This window comes from Dicentrarchus labrax, unplaced genomic scaffold (genome assembly GCF_905237075.1).
Source record: "Dicentrarchus labrax unplaced genomic scaffold, dlabrax2021, whole genome shotgun sequence".
Lineage (NCBI taxonomy): Eukaryota > Metazoa > Chordata > Actinopteri > Moronidae > Dicentrarchus > Dicentrarchus labrax.
The window spans coordinates 1,157,348-1,179,914 of record NW_026136705.1 but is presented as its reverse complement, the minus strand read 5'-3'; the positions used below and the strand labels follow the sequence as shown (position 1 = coordinate 1,179,914).

Genomic DNA, 22,567 nt, shown 5'->3' with positions numbered 1-22,567 from the left:
TGAATACAGGACTGAACTGACTGCCTCCCCATTACCACAAAACTCTGAAAATCTCTGTCAAATGCAACAAGAGTAACTGATTAACAATTCAGCTGTCAGAACAGAAAGGTGTAGAACTTAGTAGACCCGTCAGATTGAGTTCTTTAAACCCAGAACTGTTAAACGTATACATGTTCTGTCACATACTGTCACGATATCTAACCTACTGCCACTCCCTAAGTACCTTTCTGCCTCTCTTTTCCTGTTATTTATTATTTAAGTTATTTTTGTGAGTGCACTCTTGAAACTAACTCAGCTTACACAATAACACCTGAAATACATAAGATTCTGTGTATCACAATAACTTTCTAATGAAATTCCACCACAGGTTAGATGGTGGTAACTGGATAAATAACATCGTAAATGGCATTGTATCATGGAGAGCTGTGACTCGGGTGGAGCTGCGGAACCGGTCGGACACCAACATACCCAACAGATCACCCCAAACCACCGTACTGCCAGCTGTGAGGTAAGCTTACTCGTTTTTTCACAGATCCAAAACCCCTTAATGCCAACAAATACTGCCACCAAACACCAGAGCACAACCAATTTGCTTCTGTGCATGAGACATTCCTTATAAAAAAAAGATACTTTCTCATATATAATAAGCTAAAATCAACTTAGACTTCAAGAAGAATATTCGTCATTAAAGAGTTATTTTCTCAATTTTTGTCCCTTTGGATGTTTGTCTTAACTGAATCAAGAGTCTAAGGAGAGTTGAACAGATTATAAAGTCCTCTGAGACAATATTAAGGACAAAATTATTTCTTCAAGGAATAGTTTGACAGAAATAGATCCACCATGGGACCACTTCTTTTTGCCATTTTTTTTCATCAGTGATCTACCTTGAATGTGTTTGAATTGTTCTGTTTATCTTTATGTTGATGACACTGTTATTTACTATTCTAACTCCGATATATCTGTAATCCAGAATTCTTTACAGTTTGATTTTAGCTTAATCCAAAACTGGTTTCATAGTCCTGAGTCAGTTATGTTTATCTTGTTCAGAGTTCCTTCAAACTGTCAGAGAGATTTCAACCTGCTGGCGTTTGACCCTGATGGAGACGAGGTTAAATGCAGATATGGAAACACAGTACTGTCAGAGTGTAACCCCTGCACACCGGCGTCTGTTCTCAACCTCTCATCAGTGAGTAACAAGTGTTAGTGTTAGTAAGCAAAGTGGCCCTAAAAATGCTATTGTTATTTTAAAGAATGCATATTTAACATAATGCCATTTGACTTAATGTGTGAGGAAGAGCCATGCTAGCTGCTTCTGGTGGTCACTTGGACTGTATCTCAACAACAATTAAATTGTCTGCCATGCAACGTTCTACAGACATTCATGTTCCCAAGAGGATGAACCGTATAGACTCCTGTTGATCCTCTGACTTTTCATCCAGACTTTTCTACGGCAGCAAACTGCTGCATAATGACTGTGAGTCATAAGCTCATAGGCTAACCTTTAAAATGATCCACACTTTGACACACATGCAGACAAATTAGTGCTGAATTGTTAGGTTAGGTAACAATGAGTGGGACAGAGCTTGATCTGAGCTCAGCTGAAAATAAGTATAATATTCAGATTTTTAGTGTGATGAAAACTGGGGCAATTCGGGACATTTTAGTGTTTTACGGGTATTTGTTGGGACTTGGGACAACCAACTCAAAACCTGGACAATCCTGGACAAACCGGGACGTCTGGTCACCGTAGTGCCACCATGAGGCACCAAGCTTTTTTATATAGTGCCATGATCAGTTCAAATCCTTACTTTGTGAGTTCCTGGATAGCTCAGTGGGTAGAGCTGGCGATCCATGTACTAAGGCTGAGTCCTTGCTGCAGCGGCCCAGTGTTCGAATCCAACCTGCAACCCTTTGTTGCGTGTCATCCTCTCTCTCTGACCCCCTTTCCTGCCTGTCTTTAGCTGTCACTATAATAAAAAGCAATAAAAGCCCCAAAAAAGCTTCTTTATTTTTGTCCTTTTGCAGTCTTGTTCGCTGTCATTCAGCCCCACCAGTAGCAGTAATGAAGGTCTGTACGCCGTACAGCTGGTGATGGAGGACTTTCCCAGGCAGACAATCACTCTGAGTCAAACCAACGGAGTGCTGGTGATGACAACTACCAACAACTCTCTCAGCAAAATACCTGTCCAGTTTGTTTTAAAAGGTCAGATTTAATTTTTTCACAAGCTGGGCTCATGGCTACACTTACTGAAGTCGGAATCTCTTTAGCTGAGTTAGTGACCATCAGTTCTTGGATTGCAAGTTACATGAAAGCTGCAAACCATGAAAGGCACATGTTTTTTTCTTTATTGTTCCAGTGGACCCAGTGGTCCCATCCTGCACAGAGGGACTCTATCTGCCCAAGTTTCTGCCTCCAACACCGGCCAACAGAGCTCGGCTGTACACTCCTGTCAATCAGACCCTGGAAATCAGCATCAATGCGCAGGCAAATATCTCCACGTAAGTCAACATTAAACATTTTGGGTATTAACACAGACTGCTTGCTAGCTTTTCCAACTCATTTGACTCATCAAACATCAGCCAGTACTACAACAACTGGAAGGATGGAAACTAAAAAAACAAAGAAAACTGAATCAGATGTCACAGTGATGGGAACGTAAGTGTGTTATTACAATTACGTAATAACTAACAATAGTATGAGCTAAAACCAGCTGTGCATTGATGGTATTAAAGGAGGAGCAGATGCCTCTAGATCAGTGTTTCTCAAATAGGGGTACACATACCCCTAGGGGTACTTTGGAGTACTGCATGGGGTATGTGAGATTTAAACAAATGTTAATTTAAAAAACATCATGCTTACTTAAGTTATGTAAAAGATGTAAATTTAAGTTTGATAAACAACATTTTACAATTAATATTCTGTTTGTTAAAGGATCTCTGAGCTGCTGTTCAGCGGGCCGTACAACATATACCAGGTTAGATCAGGAGCAGGACAGTTCATCCTGAGTTGGACGCCGTCTGCGGACGAAGACGGTGAAAGCCACCCCATCTGCTTTGTCGTCCAAGCAGTTTATAAGTCAGTTAACACACTAACCTGTGAAACAGTACATGAAAGTAAAGTGAAGTGTGTTTAAAGGTCCAGTGTGTAACATTTAGGAGGATCTATTGCAAGAAATGTAATATAATATTCATAGATATGTTTTCATTAGTGTATAATCACCTGACTATAGGAATTGTCGGAGCCATTTTTGTGTACAGACGTAGTGGAGTCTGCCATGTTTCTACAGTGGCCCAGAACAAACAAACCAAACACTGGCTCTAGATAGGGAAGTTTCCTACAGACTGGACCTTTAACGTATGTTGAACAAACACAAAAAAGTTTTCAGTTGGAAGTTATCAGTTAATGTAATCAGGACTTTTACAACTGTAATTGTTTAGACTTGTAAATAGAAATAGAAGTTTTCCTCAATTATCTAAAACAGAATAAGTGTGTTAATATATTAATTTTATTTGGTTTAAGTTTTTGTTATATTTTGTACTTTTTACTTGCTTGATACCCCATTTTGTAACTAAGCCCTTTATTTGTTTCCTCAGTTCAACAAAGTATCACTCTGAGCTCCGATGTGTCATTGTAAGCGTTGGAAATGGTGAGCAGAGCTCTTTTATCAGTCCGTGCTTCAAATTCTGTAGCTGATTTTAGATAAAGGTCACCTCCAACTTGTTTTATTGTGCCTTCTGTTAACAGACCCATCACCAACTGCAACCACAGAAACTCCACCACCATCCAGTACGTCCACCATTCCCTCTTTAACTCGTGTGTTTGTTCAGTAGTAACAAAAGCAGTTTTTCTTCTGGCCTTTGTTGTAATGTTGAGTCACTGTGTTTCTAGTCGTCGTAGGTCTTAGGGTGAAGTTTTCTGTTCCCTTTCCGGTGTCTGATGACTACATCAGCAATATTGTTGTACAACAGGTAAGTCTGCTTCTTATCTGATATCAGATATTTTTAATATGCATTAGTTGCTACAAGGAATGTCTGATAGGGTTTTCACAAGTGCAGACTTTCTTTTTACTTATGTAAGGTATCTGCTGAGTCACAAAAAGAGTCACACCAGCATTTAATGTGGTGACATTTGGCAGCAAAATCTATTAATTTCAATAGAATCATCATTGAATTTTCATTGGATAAATGACCATCTGCACTTAAGTTTAAGTTTACTGAATTTTGACACATTTTATTTTTTATTTTTTTAATGTAGCAGCTGTTTTTCCAGCCAGAGAGAAATCTCAAGAAAGTAAAACAATTTATAATTTATATGTTTCATATAAATTTGTCTTATTTATTTTTTTTATTATTTTCTATCTTTAGCATTAGAAAAGTAATCTGGTTTTAAGAAAATGTATCTAACTTTGTCTTAATAAGATATTTTAGCTAATATTGAGCTCAGATTTATCCAGTAACAAGTTCCAAACATGGTCTGCATCATATCCCAGCAGAGGAACAAGATTATTTTAAGAGTAAGACCACTTACACAACTTTTAACTCTTTAAACTCAGTTTAAGAGAAAGTTGTCTTGTCCCAGTGTTGGAAATGAAGCAGCTGTTGCAGCATGCTTCTGGTGCCTTAATTTAAGACAAAGTCACTTATTTTTATTATGTTCTTTGAAGAAATTGTGTCTGATTATAAGAAAGTCTCATAAATACCTGAGTTTTCATTGCTTGTAATAACTAACTTTGTATTTCTTTCTTGTTTTAAGGCCCATTACAGTCTTTAAATGATTGGGGGAATTTAGATTACATTCACCATTAAATACCACTAAATCCTACACACTGATCCTTTAAGTACAAATTTGATGTACTTAAATATTTAGTCTTAGAGGACCAGTGTGTAGGATTTAGGTGAAGTTACAGATTACTGTTTTGTCTTCCAGTTTAAAGATGAACTCAAGAGACTAGGCCTGCCATCAGACATCGCTTTGAGCTTCGTGAAGAGAGTGTAACTGGAAGTAACAACCACAGCGCCTCCTGCTGGTTCAACTTCATCATCTAAGGAGTCCTGCAGGGAAATTTTGTTGGGCTTTTCTTACTGTATTTTAAAGAGAAATAGCATTTTAATCATGTTTGATCATCAAGCTTCATTTTTTATTTTTTATATTATATTTGGGGAAATGGGCATAAACAGGAGTCACAAGTTTTTGGATTTACAGCCCGTGCGAGTTGAAACTCTTTGATTATCACTTTATCTTATTTAAGGCACATTTGCAAATGAGTCCTGTTGAACATTTTTGGTGGCAACATATTATCACAGTCAATATAAACATTCTTCACCCAGGAAACAAGGTCAATGTAGTATCTTTTCTGGAACTTCTAATCATATCAAATCACCTTATCTTCATTAAAGTATGTAGTTGGTCCAGTTCAGTTTTTTTCTTTTACATGTAAACCGTTACCACTGTTATTGTTGGTGTATAAAATGATCATTTGGGTGCTATATAATCATGTATGACACTCAAGTCTTGTTTTGTAACTTTATTACCTCAGATATCTGGGTAAAGGCTTTTTATGTTGACTAGATGACGAAAAGCTGCTGGTCTCGGGGACGGCTGCCGTGTCTCAAGCTCCTCCTCAACTTTGCTTTTTTACTCATTTTATATTGTATTCAAGCTTTATTTAACTGTAATATTCCCACTGCGATTCAAGATCTCTTTTATAAGGGAGTCCTGACCAAGATAATTCAGATAAAAGAAAAAACTGTCTTAAACACTTGACCCTGTGATTGAAGGTTACAACTACTAATAGAGACAGTTTGGAGTCAGTAGAGAACATAAATAAGAAGGCGGCTCATGTAATATGGCCTTATAGAGAGAAACATACCAGTGCTCCATTCTACGACTCTATAAGGAAGACAACTTACTCATACAATGATTTACTTTTCTTGTTTTATTCCTATATTTTAATTTCTGAACCATTTTATATCTTAAATTTCTTTTTTCTTTTAATTAAGTGCCTGAAATGAGCCAGTTCTCACTGATTTTCATTCACATGAGTGCCCTTACTTCTTAATGCGTACCGCCACCTCCTGGTGAATGTTGGTACACAACCCCTAAACACTTGCATAAGACTTAATTACGCAGACCCGAATTTCTGCCTAAAATAAATAATTAAAAAAAGTTTATTACAAGTTTATTACATTGTGCATATAATTATCGAAACTAATAAATACATCCATCTTTAATTACAGTTGCATGCATTATTAATAAAATATTAAATATATATATTTTCTTAATCTTATGTTGTCTGAGCCCAGCAGACAATCAAAGCTTTACAAGGACCCCCACAGTTTTGTCTAAAGGAATCTTATGGTATTTTTTATTTCATTTATATGTTTAAAGATTATGAAATTTGCTAAAAGTTTAAATAATTTTTTTCTCCTTTTCCATTCAACGACTTAATCCGCCATTAACATAATTCATTTTCAAAGTTAAGAATCTGAGTAAGAACAAACTCTTGGAAAAAGACGAAAGCAGCCAGTGAAGTTTAAAAGACATCTGTTTTACTTCCAGTTGAAAGAGCCAGAGCAGCATGTCATTAGGAATAATACACAGGTCACGGTTTCAAGATAATAACAATAAATAAATCAGTCGGTTGTAAACTTGTTCATCATGAAGCCACATGATGTTAAAACTCTGTTGGTTTTTGTTCAACAGGGCGAGAAACTAACTTTGTTTGCGCCGACCAGCCAACAAATATAGTGTTTTACCAGCTGAAGAAATTCCTCAGAGGCCAAAGTGCGCCAAAGTGTGCAAAATATGACAAAAAACTGATTATTTATTGACCTCGATGGTTAAATATACTTTAACTACCAGCCTCTTTATACACTTGAGCTTTCTCTCAGTTTTATATTTAAAACAATATTTCAAAAAGCTGTATATTACTTCATTTATACACCATCTCGTTTGCCTATAGAAGTCAATAAAGTTTCAGGTTTTTAAATTGCCAAACAGGCTATAGTCTACTTATCAGCCATGTGAACCCAGAAATGTTGAGCACCCCAAAGTTTTACTTTCGAAATGTAGAGTATGGGCATTTAGAAACTGACAGATGCTAACTTGCACATGTGGGACAATTAGCATAATTAGTATTAATAATCATCTTTATGGACAATATTTCAGCAACTGTTTGTCCGATTTGGACAATATTGGAGTCGTTATGGGGGTTATTGAGGATGATGAATCCATTTTTGACATTTACAAAAAACAAAAATGGCAGTTTAAACTGGAAGTGGCAATATTTCAACTTCCACTTGGGCTGACTTTGACACATTTTGAGTTGTTTTTGAGGTTATTTATATGCCTAAAACATTGGACGTGCATTTTAAAACCAAGAAAGCTCAATCAGTGGGAATGTTCAGACATAAGATTTCTGTTATGTATTATGTATATAAACAACCTTAAAATTACTCAAAACCAGCCCACTGGAAGTTGAAATATGGCCTCTTCTGGTTTGAAAATGTAACTCCAATATTGTCCAAAGCGACCGTCAGTTGTTGAAATATTCTCCATATAGGTGATTATCCGAATCAATGCTAGTTATGTTAATTTCCCAACATGTGCAAGTTAGCATCCAGCTGTTTCTAAATGCTGGAGACCCCAAACGCTACATTTCTAATATAAAACTTTGGGGTACTCACCATTTCCGTGTTTACAATCGGGCTCTATTGGCTGGCAAATAGACTCCTATAGAAGTTGAAATTGTTTGGCTGGTGGCTAAGTGTTAATTTCAGGCCCTCTTTGTTTGTATACACATTCCTTCCCGCTGTCAAGTAAAACAGCAAATAGGGAGCACTTGTTTCAAATCAGCCGACAACGGGCGAGAGTCAGTTTTGATAGATTTTTTTTAACTGGAACTGGTGGTAAGGACGCAACCGCACCGACGTGGCTGAACCGAAACCAGCGCTCCCTCAACATTGATAAAAAAAAAACGAAAAAAAAAAAACGAACAAAAAAAAAAAAAACAGTCAAACAAGCAAGCCAGTACCCTGATAATTAACAAACACCTGGACAAAAACATTCACAGTTTGAAATATTTTTTTGATGTATTTTTTTAGGTGCACTTGATTTAATTTGTAAGAGTGATGTGGGAGTCAGATTTTACAGAAAATGCATGAGAACCACATTTTCCCTCCATCACTCTCGTTCAATTGTTAAATTAAAATAAAAAAAAACCTCCTGCACCTCATGATTTTTGCAAGTCGTGCACAAAACATTTCAAAACTTGTTTAGTTTTACCCAGAAAACAACAACAACAACAAAAAAAGATTCAGTAACTTTCCTTTCATGAGAATTGCACATCATCGATATAAAATATGAACCTTCATTATGTACAGCTAACAACAACCAAACCTGGGCGAGGATGTACTGGAAGTGTACCTGCCTGTACAGGAAGTGTTTGGTAGAGCGGTTACCAGTGGTTAGGAGAAAGGAAGTTCTTCCATCGAGCCCCCGCCCCCTTCTGCAGTCAAATTCAAACACTATAAGGCATCTTTTAGCTCGGAGGACGGGTGCTTCATCGCCATCACAGGGTTTAAGTCCTTAAGTCAAGGAAAACGTGCATTCACACTATGAGCTAAATTAGTAGAGATGTTCTGATACCATTTTTACCTTCCTGAAACCGATTACGATACCTAAACTTTGTGTATCAGCCGAGTACCAATCCAAGTGCGTTACATAAAAGAAAGAAAAAAAACATGTCTTTGTTGTATCTTCTGGCTCAGCTTAAACTCTTAAACAAACAATTACAGAGAATGAACTTTGTATCTAGTTCTTGCTAGTGTTAGTCCATCAGAAATCTTAGTTTTGGGCTCTAAATCAGTAGCCCCAGTGTCCAGTCCAGTAAGAGTTAGCGTATACTTGCTGATAGCCGATACAGCATTTTATGTCGAATCGGAGGCATTTCCCAAACTTGTATCAGAGCACCTCCATCAATTAGTAACAAAATCACCAATAGCCAACTGACTGGCCCATAAATAGACAATAAACTATGTAGCTCGTAACCTAGGCTAAACAACTTTTTTTTTGGTCATTTCCAAACGCTATCACCAAGGGAGCTTTGTAAAAATTGGTAAGAACATTTTATAGGTTACACTACTGTCCTTTCTTGGTAGTAAAGGCTCTTTTACAGTTAAGTAACATGAAACTCTGACTTTCTCTGACTCTTTGGGAGTAACTTATGATTTAACATTCAAACTATCATTTGAACTTTGGGTAAATGCGTATTAAGCACCGTGCTTTGTCCTCCAACTGGGGGCATTGTAAAATGTCACTTTGGTCTATTGCTGCTTTTTCCGTAAACTCTGGAGCGAGGAGATTAGTTTAGCTTCCATTAAGACTGGAAATGGGGTTACGCCCAAGTCCTGGCGCCTCTAAAGGTAAGTAAATCTGTGTACAGCACCTAAGCTTGTTTGTTTAAAAATAACTCCGTTTGCGGGTGCTATTGGTCCTTTTGTTTTTTTCTTTAAAAAATTATGATATAGCATCCAAATCATATTATTGTATATTAAAAGGACCAATGGTCTTATCCAAAATATATCCAAGTGAATATGTTGTATTCTGTCCGTACTGGTTAGCGCTACATCAAAGTAATTAATATAACAAAAGTTAAAAAACAAAGCATTGGTAATATATGTTTTGTGTTACAACTGTACAAAAAAACCCTGTAACAGAGCACCACCAGAGCCTGATGTACTGGTGGTGCTGAAGAGTGAAGTATTACCTCACAGTGTGAATGCAGAATTACAAACCCTTTAACATTAATGCTCTCATAACCACTGCTAACATCTCTCCGAGTTTTCTTAACAGACTTTGAAGATAAACTTGATTTAGCTGTTAAACACGTCTTAAAATAGAGTTTGATAAAGACTCAATATCAGTAAATATTAGTTTGTAACTGGATTTTCTAGAAACATGTTAAAGTATTATAATAAAAAAGGCAGATCGCTCTGTGCGATTTAAGTCACGTGATTCAAGAAAAAGGGCTTTTCAGAGCAAACAAGTGGCAGTTGTTCTTGTTTTGACAGTAAAATCTGAGGACCCTAATGAATAAAAATGGATAGTTCATTAAATCCACTGAAGCACTTGTAATAATGTTCCCTTGTGTATCTGAAACTCATGTTCAGCCCACGTCAAACACAGAATTAGAAGAATAACTATATACACATACATAAAAACACACGGAGGGGTGAAGTTGCCTTTGAGTCTGCGATTTCTTTGTCACTTTTCAGTTTATGTGACAAAAAAAACAAACCATACGCAGCATTTGACTTTAGCCACTTTCCGATAAAAACAGTTGGTAACACTGGTTCAACCACTTCTGTTAACACTTGTCCAACTAAAGGAAAGCCAAAAGGTAAGTTAGAGACATCACTACTGGTATCAAGGACATACCATTGTCCCAACAGCCCATTATTCCGAAACCCTAATTGTCCGAAAAGAAAATCTCATCGGACTGAAAATCCATTTGTTAGACATCCCCATAGTCCCAAAAAAAACAGGTTGTTCTGAAAATACACTTTAATAACTAACCTAAACCTAAGCAAGTCGTTTTGGTGCCTAAACCTAACCAAACTGCGACTGTTTCACAACGGTAACCACGCGTTCACTATAGTTACCATTATGACAAATCTCGCCCACCTAATGTTATAAGGAGTTCGGTCTCGACCTGCTCTATTTGAAAAGTGTTCTGAGATAACTTCTGTAATGAATTGGCACTATACAAATAAAATTTGATTTGAATTGAACCTGACCTCTGCCCTGTTTACAATGCAATCTTTTGGAAACACCACCCTCACCGTATCCATGTAAACTGCAAAATACGCATTTGTTGTGAAAAACAACTATTATGTTTTCAGCCAACTAGATGAATTTGGATGACAAAATGATCGGTTTTCTTCGTCTTCTCTTCCTGTTTATACTCAGTCTTCTATCTGTGTGCACCTGCATTGTTTTAACAATGAAACTTGTTTAAAGGAAAAACTTGTAGAGTAAACAAGGACTTCATCTTCCAGCATGTTCAAATACAGTGAGACTTTAAGGGCAATAAACTAGTAAAATGGACGAATTAGCTCATGGTCCAATGGGACATTTTTCAGGACTATTTGGATTTCGGAACAATGGGCAGTCCGTCTTAAGACAGCTTATACTAGCACAGCCACATGTCCAGCTTTTTTGGACATATTTTTGTCAGGGAACATACAAAAGGCAGCTCTGATTGGCTCAGAATTTGAAACAACAAGCCCTAAAAAAGTTGAATCAGAACAATCTTAGCTACAACAGAGTCTGTAAATATGAGGTAATATATAGTGTTCTTACTTTAGGCAATTAAACAAACCAAGATTAGAAGTGTAGTAGCTGTGGGTTTAGATTAAACATCACCTTCATGTAGTTTTGTTTCACTGCTGCACACTTTCTGGAAACTTCACCCCACACATAAAAATATAGTTATTGGTAGAGTTAACTCGACGGAATAGTTAGAAACAATAAATAATATTAAGTCCCTTCACTGAGATTTTGCAGAATACTGAGAGGTGTACTCTGAGTGTGTGTGTGTGTGTGTGTGTGTGTGTGTGTGTGTTGGGGTGACTTGATGGGGAACGAATGACACAAAATACTGCTTTTATCTCCAAGGTCAAAAATAGAATTTAAGTGTAGTATGACATTAAACAAATATTGTGTCTTTTTATCCAGCGTCCCCGTTTTTATATCTAAAATCACACCCTGTATTCATATATATGTGTGTGGGTGTGTAGTATAAATCTGTCAGTGTTACACAGTTTAGTTAGTTAGCACATCAAAATTATTTGTACTTCAACATAAACACACAAATGTGTAAAAAAAAAAAAAAACACAGAAAAAGAATCTCTTTGCAGACGTTTGTTCACGAGGCCCAAAGGCGTGACATCAAAACCCCGACACATCTCATTTGTTCCTGTTATTTCTATTATTAAACCAGTTTGTTGGTGTTAATTCACAGGATGAAATGGAGGACAGGCAACTAGTAGTTTTTCTCATCTTGTAAAAATAAAATATTAGTGGATATAAATGTAACTTCATGATATTGTTTAAAAACACTATAATTGATATTTTGAGCTCAAGTGGTCGATTTTTAAAATAAATAATAAATAAATAATAGAGAATATACTGACCTACGGTTACTCTTGGTGTTTGTATTAAAGTGTTGGACCTTAAACTAATCCAGTAACAAAAAATAACCTGTTAGAGGTGGTTTATACACAATGTGGCCAGAAATATGTGGACGTTTGGTCTGTTTTAATGCCACAGGATACCAGTGGAGACCAGTGGTTCCCAACCTTTTTCCTTAAGGAAGACCTTTTCTATCAGAGTAAACTGACGACCCCTGACTAATATTTTATGGGTATTTCATACATAACTTGATGCAGTAAAAACAACAACTGGAGGAAGTTTGTGCAAAACGAGCGATTTGGATGAATTTTGAGCAGATGATCTCCCGTGAATATTTAATCAGAGATGAGTTTTCCTCATATTTTAGTAACTTTTTATGCAATTCTTTGTCTGTATTATGTATTTTCTTTATTTTTAACAATCATACATAGGGTTTATTTGGACAAATTCTAACTTTTCTCCTCATTTTTCTAATAGCTCTATGGTAGTTTTACCTGCATACTTTTGCTAATGCAGGATGAAGGCTGTTTATCAGAGAGTGAAAGCTCTGTGAATATAACTTGTGTTCAGGTTTAGATCTTAAATAATAATATAAACTTAAAAAGTGACAATTTCATTTAGTTTTCTGTCTTCACAGAAATGAACAAAATGCTGACATATAGGCCTAATGTTTATATTTGTAAAAGTCTTCTTTCCACCTGTACAGTTTTGTCGACCCCCAGGTTGGGAATTCCTCTTTTAGAGAAACAGTGTGTTTCCTATTTTGTGTCACCAGTTTGGAAATAAGATCCTTCCTTCCTTGGGACCCTGTGCAAAAAGTCAGGTCAATAAGGAAATAGTTTTTTGGGATGAACTGGAGCTCCGACTGTGAGCCAGAATCAGGTGTAAAGAATGAAACCGGGAGACTGGAGCTTCAGATTAACGCCAATGGTTTTGGAATGAGATGTCTAACTATTACATATTAATATAATAGTCAGGTGTCCACACACTTTTGGCCACATTGTGAATATCAACATCCTATGAAACTATGTATGAATTATCTTTAAAAAATTAAAGCTCAACTTGTTTTGCACCTGCGATTTCACTGAGCTTAATAAGGATTCAGCTAACACGGATGGGAAAATCAGTGCAGCCCAACTAACTATTTAAAGCTTAGATTACCTGGGAGAAAGAATTTGATTCTATATTTGAAGAAAAAAAAAAAAACATAATTCAGTAACAAACGTTAGTGAATTTAGGGCAAAGCCAGCTTTTACAGTTCAACAACCAAAAGGTCAGTTGATCGGGTTTCATTCGGGGGTTGAAGGTGTAAAAACATATAAAACTGCACTGGGGTTGGACTGATATGTGTGTCGATACTGATCAGAAATCAGCTGACCTACCGAAATGCCCTTCTTACCTGATTCTCATATGTACAAATATACATTTTTGAACCCATTAAAAGCATTTTGGAGTTTCCATTAGACCAGTTTTGGTGTCTCATGGTGGCCAATGAACCTGTTTACACCTGGTATCAAAAGATCTCACTTCCCAGTTAGTCAGTGTTCATTAATACTGTCAGCAGCCCTGCAGGAGAGACACTCTGTGGGGAGCTGTGGGGTTTTATAACTGAACTTCATGAGCAGGACACACACTTTCACTTCCTCGACTGTGTGGAAATCTGCTGTTTTCATACACAGATGACGAAGAAAGGCATCCTGCTCGCGTCTCTGCTGCCTCTCATACTGACAGGCTGCTTGGCTGAGTCACTCACAGTGGGCGGCAGTAGAGGAGACTGTATCACCGTCTAGTAGCCGACACACTGGGGCAACGGACACGATAATTTTTACACAAAGAAAGAAATAACTTAATGTGTAACGTTTGCCGAATTTACAAGAAGGCCCAAATAATTAAGAATTTGTCGTACAAAGAGTTTCTCAAAGTTTATAAAGCTTCTCCTCGTTAAACAACTCTTAAAATTGTGTGTTTCTTTAAGGAAGTCTGGTGGTTTCTGCTGCTTATCTTGTGCAGATAATACAGCCTAAAATATGTTAATCTGCATTACAGTGAACCAAACAGACGGCGTGTTTAGTGCGTACTTACAGGACGTCAGCTGAGTAGGCACGTTTTTGGACGCGTTATTAGATGTAACGTAACGATAAAAGATTTCAAATACAAATGTAGTAATTATTGCATCAATTAAAGGAAGGAAATATATCCAGAATTTGTTTTTTTATGTTTTTTTTATACAGTTTTGTCAGTGAGTTTTTTAAGACATCTTGTAAAGCGGGGTCGAGCCATAAATTAATGCTGTTTTTGGAGCCACGGCACGGAAACGTTTGGGAACCCCTGGTTTACGCTACTAAAGATTTGAGGTCAAATGCGTCTCAAACTACCTCGGTGAGTGGTTTGAGTGATTGTAGCACAATGTGACCCAAGATACTTGTTAATACCAGGTGTAAACAGGCTCTAAATGTTATGTTAGGAGCTTTTGGTTCAGACAAGAACTGAATCATGGAGGAAACACAGAGGGCCAGATTTACTGAGGCTTTTAAATTGTTTTTTGGGGGCTCATTCTGCTGCAGTCTGTGTGTCTTGTCAGTGAGTGTTGATGAGGTTTAAATTAAAAGTCTGGCCCCCGAGTGTTTGCAGTTTCTGGGAATTAAAAAGTAGTACAAACAACCCTTCATCAGTCAAACCCCCAGCATCCACAAGGGGCCAACTCTCCCACACAAGTCAAAATAATCAAAGAACGCTGGTAGTTAAACTACAGATCGGGGCAAAAGTCTGGGGATGAACTCATTTTAGGCCCTGGGGGATAAAATCCACACACACACACACACACACACACACACACACACACACACACACACACACACACACACACACACATTCATTCATCTGACACACACACGCTCTCTTCATTTATCCCAGTCTCAGCCTTCATCCTCCTTCCTCTTCATCTTCTTCGCTCAGGTCCAAAGAGAAGACATCGTAGAAAATTCCCTCATTTCTAAAGACACACCAGACACACACACACACGCAATGAAAAACCTTTCTCGCCACCCTTTCCTCGCTCTCTCCGGTTCAAAGGTCAGACGTCGTAGTCGGGCAGGGCGGAGTAGGAGATGCCGCCAACTGACGGAGGGCTGGAGTGGAGAGGAAGAAGCCAGCAAAAGACTGAACCTGGAGAGAAAAAAGAAAAAAAAAGAGATTTAAAACTGATACGTGATCAATAGATTTGGTGAAATCAGCGGGAGGTTGGATGGATGGATGATTAACAACAAACCCACCTCTTCCGAATACCTCCCGCAGCAGAGCGAGCTTCGGCTTGCGGGTGTGCGGGGGGTGGTGAGGCAGCTGAGAGGCAGAGGCGGAGGAAGAGGATGTAGATGAAGAGCCTCTGTCCTTAATCATCAGCCTGTTCCTCATCTGCTCTATCGGCGTCTCGTCTGTGATTATGGAGACCAACTGGTGGGTGAGACAGCGAGAGAAAAGACTGTATTTCAGAAAATTATATTTAAGTCTCTTTTTAAGAAAAAAATCAAAATTTAGCCGTAAAACTGTTGAACAGTGTTGACAAACTGACTAAGAAAAAAAGAAATGATAATTATTGAAAGGAAAAAGCTTTAAATCCTCACAATTTAGAAAAAAATTTGACTGTACGTTTATTAAAATAGTTTATTGATTAAGCATTTCAGCTGCATTTATTTCATATTTGTGTGTGAGGAACTTAATCTGTCAAGTAACTCAAGTAAAAAGTATAATATTTCCATCAAATTTGTATTTAATTGTACTTTGTTACAGTCTACCAGTGTGTGTGTGTGTGTGTGTGTGTGTGTGTGTGTGTGTGTGTGTGTGTTTATGTTTGAGAGTACCTGATCGTAGAAGATGACCATGACAAACACGCCAAACAACACCGACTCCACCAGGAGGATGATGTAATGAGCGCTGAGGAGGGAGAAAGCAACAGAAACAACAACAACCCGCTGATTAACTGACTGTCTAACCAGCTGAAGACTCAGACCTTAAAGCTCAAACACTACAGACGTCAGTTTGGCTTTCAGAGGACTCACACTATCAGGTGCTTGCTGGGCGTCTCCTCTCCTTCTTTCTCTGTATCGCCTTCTCTCTCGTTCCTTATCCGCCACACCCAGGCCGACACCACCAGCACCATGGAGTACAGACTGGCCATGCCTGCACACACACAGAGAGACAGAACCACATTAACAACAGCATTAACTTCAGTTGTAGAGTAAACTTTATTGTCCCAGAGGAGAAAGTTGTCTTGGACTGGACAGTGCTACAACAAAAAAAAAAACCACCCAACCATCTTAAAAAAAAAAAAGAAAATTTTTTTTTTAAACCAAAAAAAACCCGGGGTAAAAAAAGAAATATTAAGAGGGAAAAAAAAAGAAAAAAAAAAAAAAAAAAAAAGGAATAAATAGATGAAAAAAAAAGAAACAAGGGGAAAAAGGTTTAAAAAAAAGAAAGGGGGTTTTGGAAAGTTTAAAGGGTTTAGGGGAGAAAAGGGGGAGGTTTTTTAAAAAAAAAAAGAAAAAAATATGAAAAAAAAAAAAAAAACCCCCCCCTCCCCCCCCCCAAAAAAAAAAAAAAAAAAAAAAAAAAAAATTGTAATTGTGGAGGAAACAAGCTTGGAAGATGGATTTTAAGTTTATTGAGAGACTGGGATGTAAATGTGAGTCAGTGTGTTTGTTTTATACTAAATTAAACATTTTTAAACAATAAAAACTAAACTGAAACTTTGGAAAATAACTAAAACTGGAACTATGTTGAAAACAAAAGTTAGAAACAACAAACATTTAAATAAAAACAGAACAGAATAACTCACCAGTGTAGAAGAGAAACTGGATGAAATACTTCTGGTTTAGCTCTCCGACGCAGTTGTTGATCCTAAAAACACACAAATTTGAGAGAAATTGGTGGAGAGGAAGCTGGAAAAAGATGCAGAACGACCGAAAAGAGACGGCGAAGAAGATGAAAGACAAAAGAGGACGGACGGAGGTCTTCTCACCAGGGACAGTGATGGTCCATGCGGCGGATACACCTCTGACAGACGCGGCAGTGATGCGCTCTGGGAGGTCTGTAGGTTTCACAGCGACTGCACACCGTCCAACCTTCGCAGCCCTGAAAGCAGCACGACAACAGTCGATAAAAGATTAAATAAAAACGGCTGTATGTGTTTTCCTCTTCTTTTCCCTCTAGCTCTACCTTTTTTTATGCATTAAAATGCTTTATTTTCTTCTGTTAAGGGAGGTAAAACACACAGATTTGTAAAGTTTCAGTGACGTCTTAACATACAACGAAGCAGCTGACAGACTCAAATCTCCAGTCGGTCGTAGTCTAGAAGCTCTTAGAGGAACAGCATGCTAACGAGTGGGACAACAAAGGTTAGAAAACCCGCCGGCATGAACCTACAATGCCAGAAAAAAACGCTCGTCCAGTACTTTCTGTTGACCAGACGCCAAAAACGTCTCTGAGGGACCGAAAAGTGATGATACTGTCTGTATGTGGAGGTTAATGATGAAGCACAGCCCGTATAGTTACTGAATGAGGTGCACCTGACCTGTGATTAGAGGCTTTAAAGCACTGAGACTGCTGCTTCCTCTCAGTCTGGGGTTGTGTGTTGCTTCTTGTCCTTTGATAGTCTTGATTTATTCTTGATTCAGGGACCTCCAGTATGTTTACCGCTGATATATTATCATTATATTGGTATGGTTCAATGGAAACTCCTTCATTAACTTTGATTGTATGTTTTGATTATTTAATGATTGTTAATTTCAAGAGTAAAGGATCAACAGTAGAGATGTTCCCATATCATTTTCTTCCTTCCCGATACCTGATCTTCCCGTATTGGCTCATACCGATACACGTGCGCTGTTGTTTTATTGTGGATTTGTTTCCGTATATCATGTTTTATATAATTTTGTATGGCAGCTACCTTCACCAGGTCAAGAGATTTTTGACCTTAGTGAGATTACTTGATAAAATAAAGGTGAAATAAAATCATTGTTGTGCGACCCGGCTCAGGTTAAAGTACGGCGGATAATGACTTCACTATTCTGGGAAGAATATGGACACTGTTGGGAAGAAGCGAGACCCAGATACTACATTTTAGGCAGTACCGGAGGAATTTCTGATACTGTTATTGTTATCGGAACAACTCTAATCAACAGAGGATTTATTTAGAAATGAAACACACCAGGAGACAAACAAACAAACAAACAAGCAAATACAACAATTGGATTGTTTCATGTTCAATATTTGTTGTTTACATGAGCCATTGTGTCAATAAAGTACCAGATTATGTTGAAAATCAAGTATTTTTTTACTGATTATAACGGAATTAAATCCTTAACCTTTAAAAACATAACGGTTAAAATTAATTAAACAACTTTTAGAGACTCTGTTACTGTTTTATAAATCGATAAAAGTCAGTCCAAACAAAACAAACCCAATCAGTCAGTGGAGCTACAGACGTCATCCCGTCAGCGGCTCATATTTAACGCCGTCGAGACGCAGACGTCTGTCATTGAGCTCAAAAGCCCAAAAGAAGACGTAAGTACAGAGTCAGCATGAGATAAATATACAGAGGTTAATAACACAGTTATAATCTCTATTATTAGTCTTTAGTGGGAAAATCCACTCACAGCTTTTAATTCTTGTTAAATAAAACTGTTTTTGTTTATGTCTGTGTGTATTTATTCCGCTGTACTCCCTTTAAATAAAGGTTGAATGAATGAATGAAAACTCCAACGTATCTGAAATAAAGTTCTGTGCAGTCAAATGGACACAAAAAGCAACCTGACAAGACCTTTTTTTTTAAAGTTATTTAAAATGTTTTCAAACATATTTTGAACTTACTTGGACAATTAAAGCCATAAAATGTCCATAAACACTACACTTATGTTCTATATGTAGCTGAGTTGTATTCTTACATTAGTTTGAATTGACTGTTTATCCAGTCTGCAGCCACATTTTTACCAACCACTGTTTAGATCTTGGTGCTTTTTAACTCGGGATCTTAAGTTATCAGAGAAACAAGCTGAGCTACTGTTAGCAGCGACGTGGGAGAAGCAGTGACTTTTAAGGTGGAACTGCTTTATTCAGTGTTTTTAGCCGTTGTAATCAGTTTGTTTTGGAGACGAGGAGACCTCTGTGGATAACACGGCTCCTGAACGATGAACACTGAAAGAATCCAAACCGGGAGACTCACCCGTTCGTTCATCCGAGACGACTGCGAGCGAAGATCTGAGAAGTCTATGGCTGTGTCAGGAAGAGGCACCATACCTGGAAAACAACACGTTGAAAAGAAATATTAAAGCAAGGAATCAAAAGGAATCTTTTTCCAGGAGTTTTCTTCATAATACAGGACGGCACATGCTCACAAACAGTCATATAATTTACCAGTAGGTTTAATATTGACACATTCTCCAGTGAATTCACTACACAGCTTGTAAGTAAGCGTTCAAATTAAGTAGAATTTATTATATTTTACAGAAAATTCAATCTTCTCGCCTATTAAAAGAAGAATAAAGTGTTTGTTGCAGGGACAGGTAACATTTCTGTGCATCTATTCATCAACAACAACAAGAAAGGTGGAGATCTGAGTGAGGGGCTAAAACACAGTTAACATTTTCCAGGATAATTTAGATTATTTCCAGGATATTTGGTCATTTTTAATCAATGGAAAACTACTCTCTACATTTCCAGGTTTTTCCAGGACGCGTGGGGAACCCTCCCATGGTTACTGACCGGGGTCTGAGAAGACGGCTTTGGAGTGGCAGGCCAGCAGCAGCAGCAGAATCAGGTTGAACACTGATCCGTGTAGAGTACACCACACACTGTCAGACAGGTAGAAACTGAGATTTAATGCACAAAACAAGCGAGTTTTATTTATTCTGAGAAGGAAACGCTGCATTTTATTACTTTAATTAAACAGGTGAACGTATAGGAAGAAATATAAATCCAACTGGTGCAGAGAAAACCTCAAAAAACAGCTGGATTTTAATGCAGATTCACTGTTTTATGAAGATTTAAGAGTCCAAACGTCTGTTTTATTGCCTCCATTTCATGGATTTCTGTTTTTTAATACATACGTTTTTTAATTATTTTGTCAATTATTAATTTTATCTAAAATAAAATGCCAGAAATAAGTTAAAACAACTTCAAATATGTTTTTTCCAATAAAGATATTCAGTTTAAAAAGATATAAAACAGGAAACAAATAGCAAATTCTCACATTAAAGAAGCTGGATTTAAACTATTTTTACCTAAAATAAAAGTGATTAAAACAATGAATCAATTATCAGAATATAATATACATTATTCTTCCGTTTAAGCTTTAAACCACAGCTTCATACAGCCTCTGAAGGATAATGAGACGGCCAATCAGCCTCTGGACACCTGAGCAGGTGTAACTGAAAACACCTGTGACGGTCTGAGGGAGGTTTAGTCATTATTTACAAAATAATAAGTTTCTCAATATTTTAACTTAATATCTCAATATTTTAATTTATTATCTAAATATTTTAATTTATTATCTCAATATTTTAATTTATTATCTCAATATTTTGATTATTATCTCAATATTTTAATTTAATACCGCAATATTTTTACTTAATATCTCAAAATAATGAGAAACTTACTCAATATTTTGACTATTATCTTAGTACATTGACTATTATCTCGATATTTTAACTTAATACCTCAATATTTTAATTTATTATCTAAATATTTTAATTTACTATCTCAATATTTTGACTATTATTTCAATATTTCAATTTATTATCTCAATATTTTGACTATATCTCAATATTTTAATTTATTATCTCACTATTTTTACCTAATATCTCAAAATAATGAGAAACTTACTCAATATTTTGATGTATTATCTCAATATTTTAAGTTATTATCTCAATATTATAACTTAATATCTTAATATTTTAACTTAATACCTCAATATTTGAATTTATTATGTCAATCTTTTAATTATTATTTCAATATTTTGATGTATTATCTTAATATTTTAATTTATTATCTCAATATTAGAAACTTTCTCAGTATTTTGAGTAAATAATGTCACAAACTCATTATTTTGAGACACCAAGTGAAACTACTGACAAACTTTCAGATTATAAAGACTAACAGGATCCTTGTTTGTTAGTATCGGTGACAAACAAACAAACAAACAAACAAACAGCTGACTGACCGAACACACATTATCCGGTATCACCTCAATACAAACCCGCAAAACAAACAACACTCTTAAAAAAAAATGGATAATGTCCCTCCCTGTGAGAAAACAAACAAACAAACAAACAAACAAACAAACAAACAAACAACAGCAGTTCGGTATCGAGGTCGCCGTCAGAGAGCTGTCAGATGAATGGAGCCAGCGGCGGGGAAGAAGGCGCCATGTCGGGGTTTTTAACCGGTTTAAACGACGTAAAAACACAAAGTACGAACCTGTCCGAGTAGGCGGGGAGGAGGACATACTGTACGACCACGTAGTCCGCGTAAAACACGCTGAAATAAGTTAAAATAAGACAGATAACGCCGCAGGGGTCTCGCCTACAGCGCAGCGTCGCCATCTTCTGCCGGGCTCCGGCCCCGCCCCCACCGCTTCCGGGTTACGTCACGGTTGGAACGCTGCCTTCCGAAAACTGTTGGAAAAAAAGATCTCTTAAAGGGCCAGTGCACCCAAATAAAGATCCATTCAGTTTTATGGTGATTAATACATTTGATTGTGTTTGATTGTAGAATTATTTATTCTCAGTTTGTGTTGGATTATTACCACGTTTGAGTCTAGTTATTGTTAGTGTTATTTTATAGCATTATTTCTCTGTTTAATTAAAAAAAACAACCAAATAAAAAAGCTATTTTTGTCTGGTTTAAGCATTGTAAAATCATATTTGATTGTGTTTGATTGTAATAATAATACATTTTATTCTTAAGCGCTTTTCTAAATACTCAAAGACACTAAAAGCAGCAAAACAACATCAAATAGTAAAACATTAAAAACACATCAGACTTAGCTAAACATTAAAAGCAATTTTAAAAAGGTGTGTTTTTGTGAGTGATTTGAATGTTGGAGGGTCGGTACAGTCACGGATGTGTTTGGGGAGAGAGTTCCAGAGGGAGGGGGCAGCTACAGAGAACGCTCTGTCGCCCCAGGTTCGGTGCTTGGTCCGGGGTGGAGGAGTCAGGAGGTTTGCTTCAGGTGAGCGGAGGCTACGGGATGGATTGTAGAATTATTTATTCTCAGTTTGTGGCCTCTTGTGTTGGATTATTACCACGTTTGAGTCTAGTTATTGTTAGTGTTATTTTATAGCATTATTTCTCACTAGATAGATCTGTTTAATTAAAAAAACA

At 37.0% G+C, this 22,567-nt stretch overlaps 2 protein-coding genes across 6 annotated transcripts in view; one reads left to right on the top strand and one right to left on the bottom strand.

The window, feature by feature from the left end:
• LOC127363519 (integrin beta-like protein A) overlaps positions 1 to 5,509 on the top strand; it is a 34,639-nt gene extending 29,130 nt beyond the window's left edge. For 3 of the 4 annotated variants that reach the window (XM_051400047.1, XM_051400050.1, XM_051400049.1), the window contains exons 3-11: positions 368 to 508; positions 1,048 to 1,186; positions 2,026 to 2,203; positions 2,358 to 2,499; positions 2,933 to 3,076; positions 3,595 to 3,647; positions 3,746 to 3,787; positions 3,890 to 3,969; positions 4,928 to 5,509. In XM_051400047.1, coding sequence (XP_051256007.1) covers positions 368 to 508; positions 1,048 to 1,186; positions 2,026 to 2,203; positions 2,358 to 2,499; positions 2,933 to 3,076; positions 3,595 to 3,647; positions 3,746 to 3,787; positions 3,890 to 3,969; positions 4,928 to 4,996 — 988 coding nt within the window. In that variant the 3' untranslated portion in view covers positions 4,997 to 5,509. The remainder of the gene's footprint in view (positions 1 to 367; positions 509 to 1,047; positions 1,187 to 2,025; positions 2,204 to 2,357; positions 2,500 to 2,932; positions 3,077 to 3,594; positions 3,648 to 3,745; positions 3,788 to 3,889; positions 3,970 to 4,927) is intronic. The other variant, XM_051400048.1, reaches the window with a different exon arrangement.
• Positions 5,510 to 10,731: 5,222 nt separating this feature from the next.
• zgc:77880 (zf-DHHC domain-containing protein) lies at positions 10,732 to 21,809 on the bottom strand. Of its 2 annotated transcripts, none has more exons than XM_051400090.1 (9): positions 21,662 to 21,809; positions 19,949 to 20,055; positions 19,410 to 19,483; positions 17,208 to 17,320; positions 17,025 to 17,086; positions 16,249 to 16,369; positions 16,051 to 16,123; positions 15,466 to 15,643; positions 10,732 to 15,358 (listed from the first exon to the last, which is right to left on the bottom strand). In XM_051400090.1, the coding sequence occupies exons 1-9, from the start codon at positions 21,784 to 21,786 to the stop codon at positions 15,267 to 15,269; spliced, it is 945 nt and encodes a 314-aa protein (XP_051256050.1). In that variant the 5' UTR covers positions 21,787 to 21,809; the 3' UTR covers positions 10,732 to 15,266. The 2 variants fall into 2 exon arrangements, with proteins under 2 accessions (XP_051256050.1, XP_051256051.1); XM_051400091.1 differs by having other exon boundaries at positions 19,949 to 20,037.
• Between the last annotated feature and the right edge of the window lie 758 nt (positions 21,810 to 22,567).

Bases quoted from the DNA above. Each gene is read 5' to 3' on its own strand.
- zgc:77880 (XM_051400090.1), bottom strand. From the start codon at position 21,786: ATGGCGACGCTGCGCTGTAGGCGAGACCCCTGCGGCGTTATCTGTCTT. The intron at 17,087-17,207 runs GTGAGAAGACCT...GTGTGTTTTTAG, and splicing joins ATGGACCATCACTGTCCCTG to GATCAACAACTGCGTCGGAG. The intron at 15,359-15,465 runs GTGGGTTTGTTG...TTTTCTCTCCAG, and splicing joins GCGGGAGGTATTCGGAAGAG to GTTCAGTCTTTTGCTGGCTT.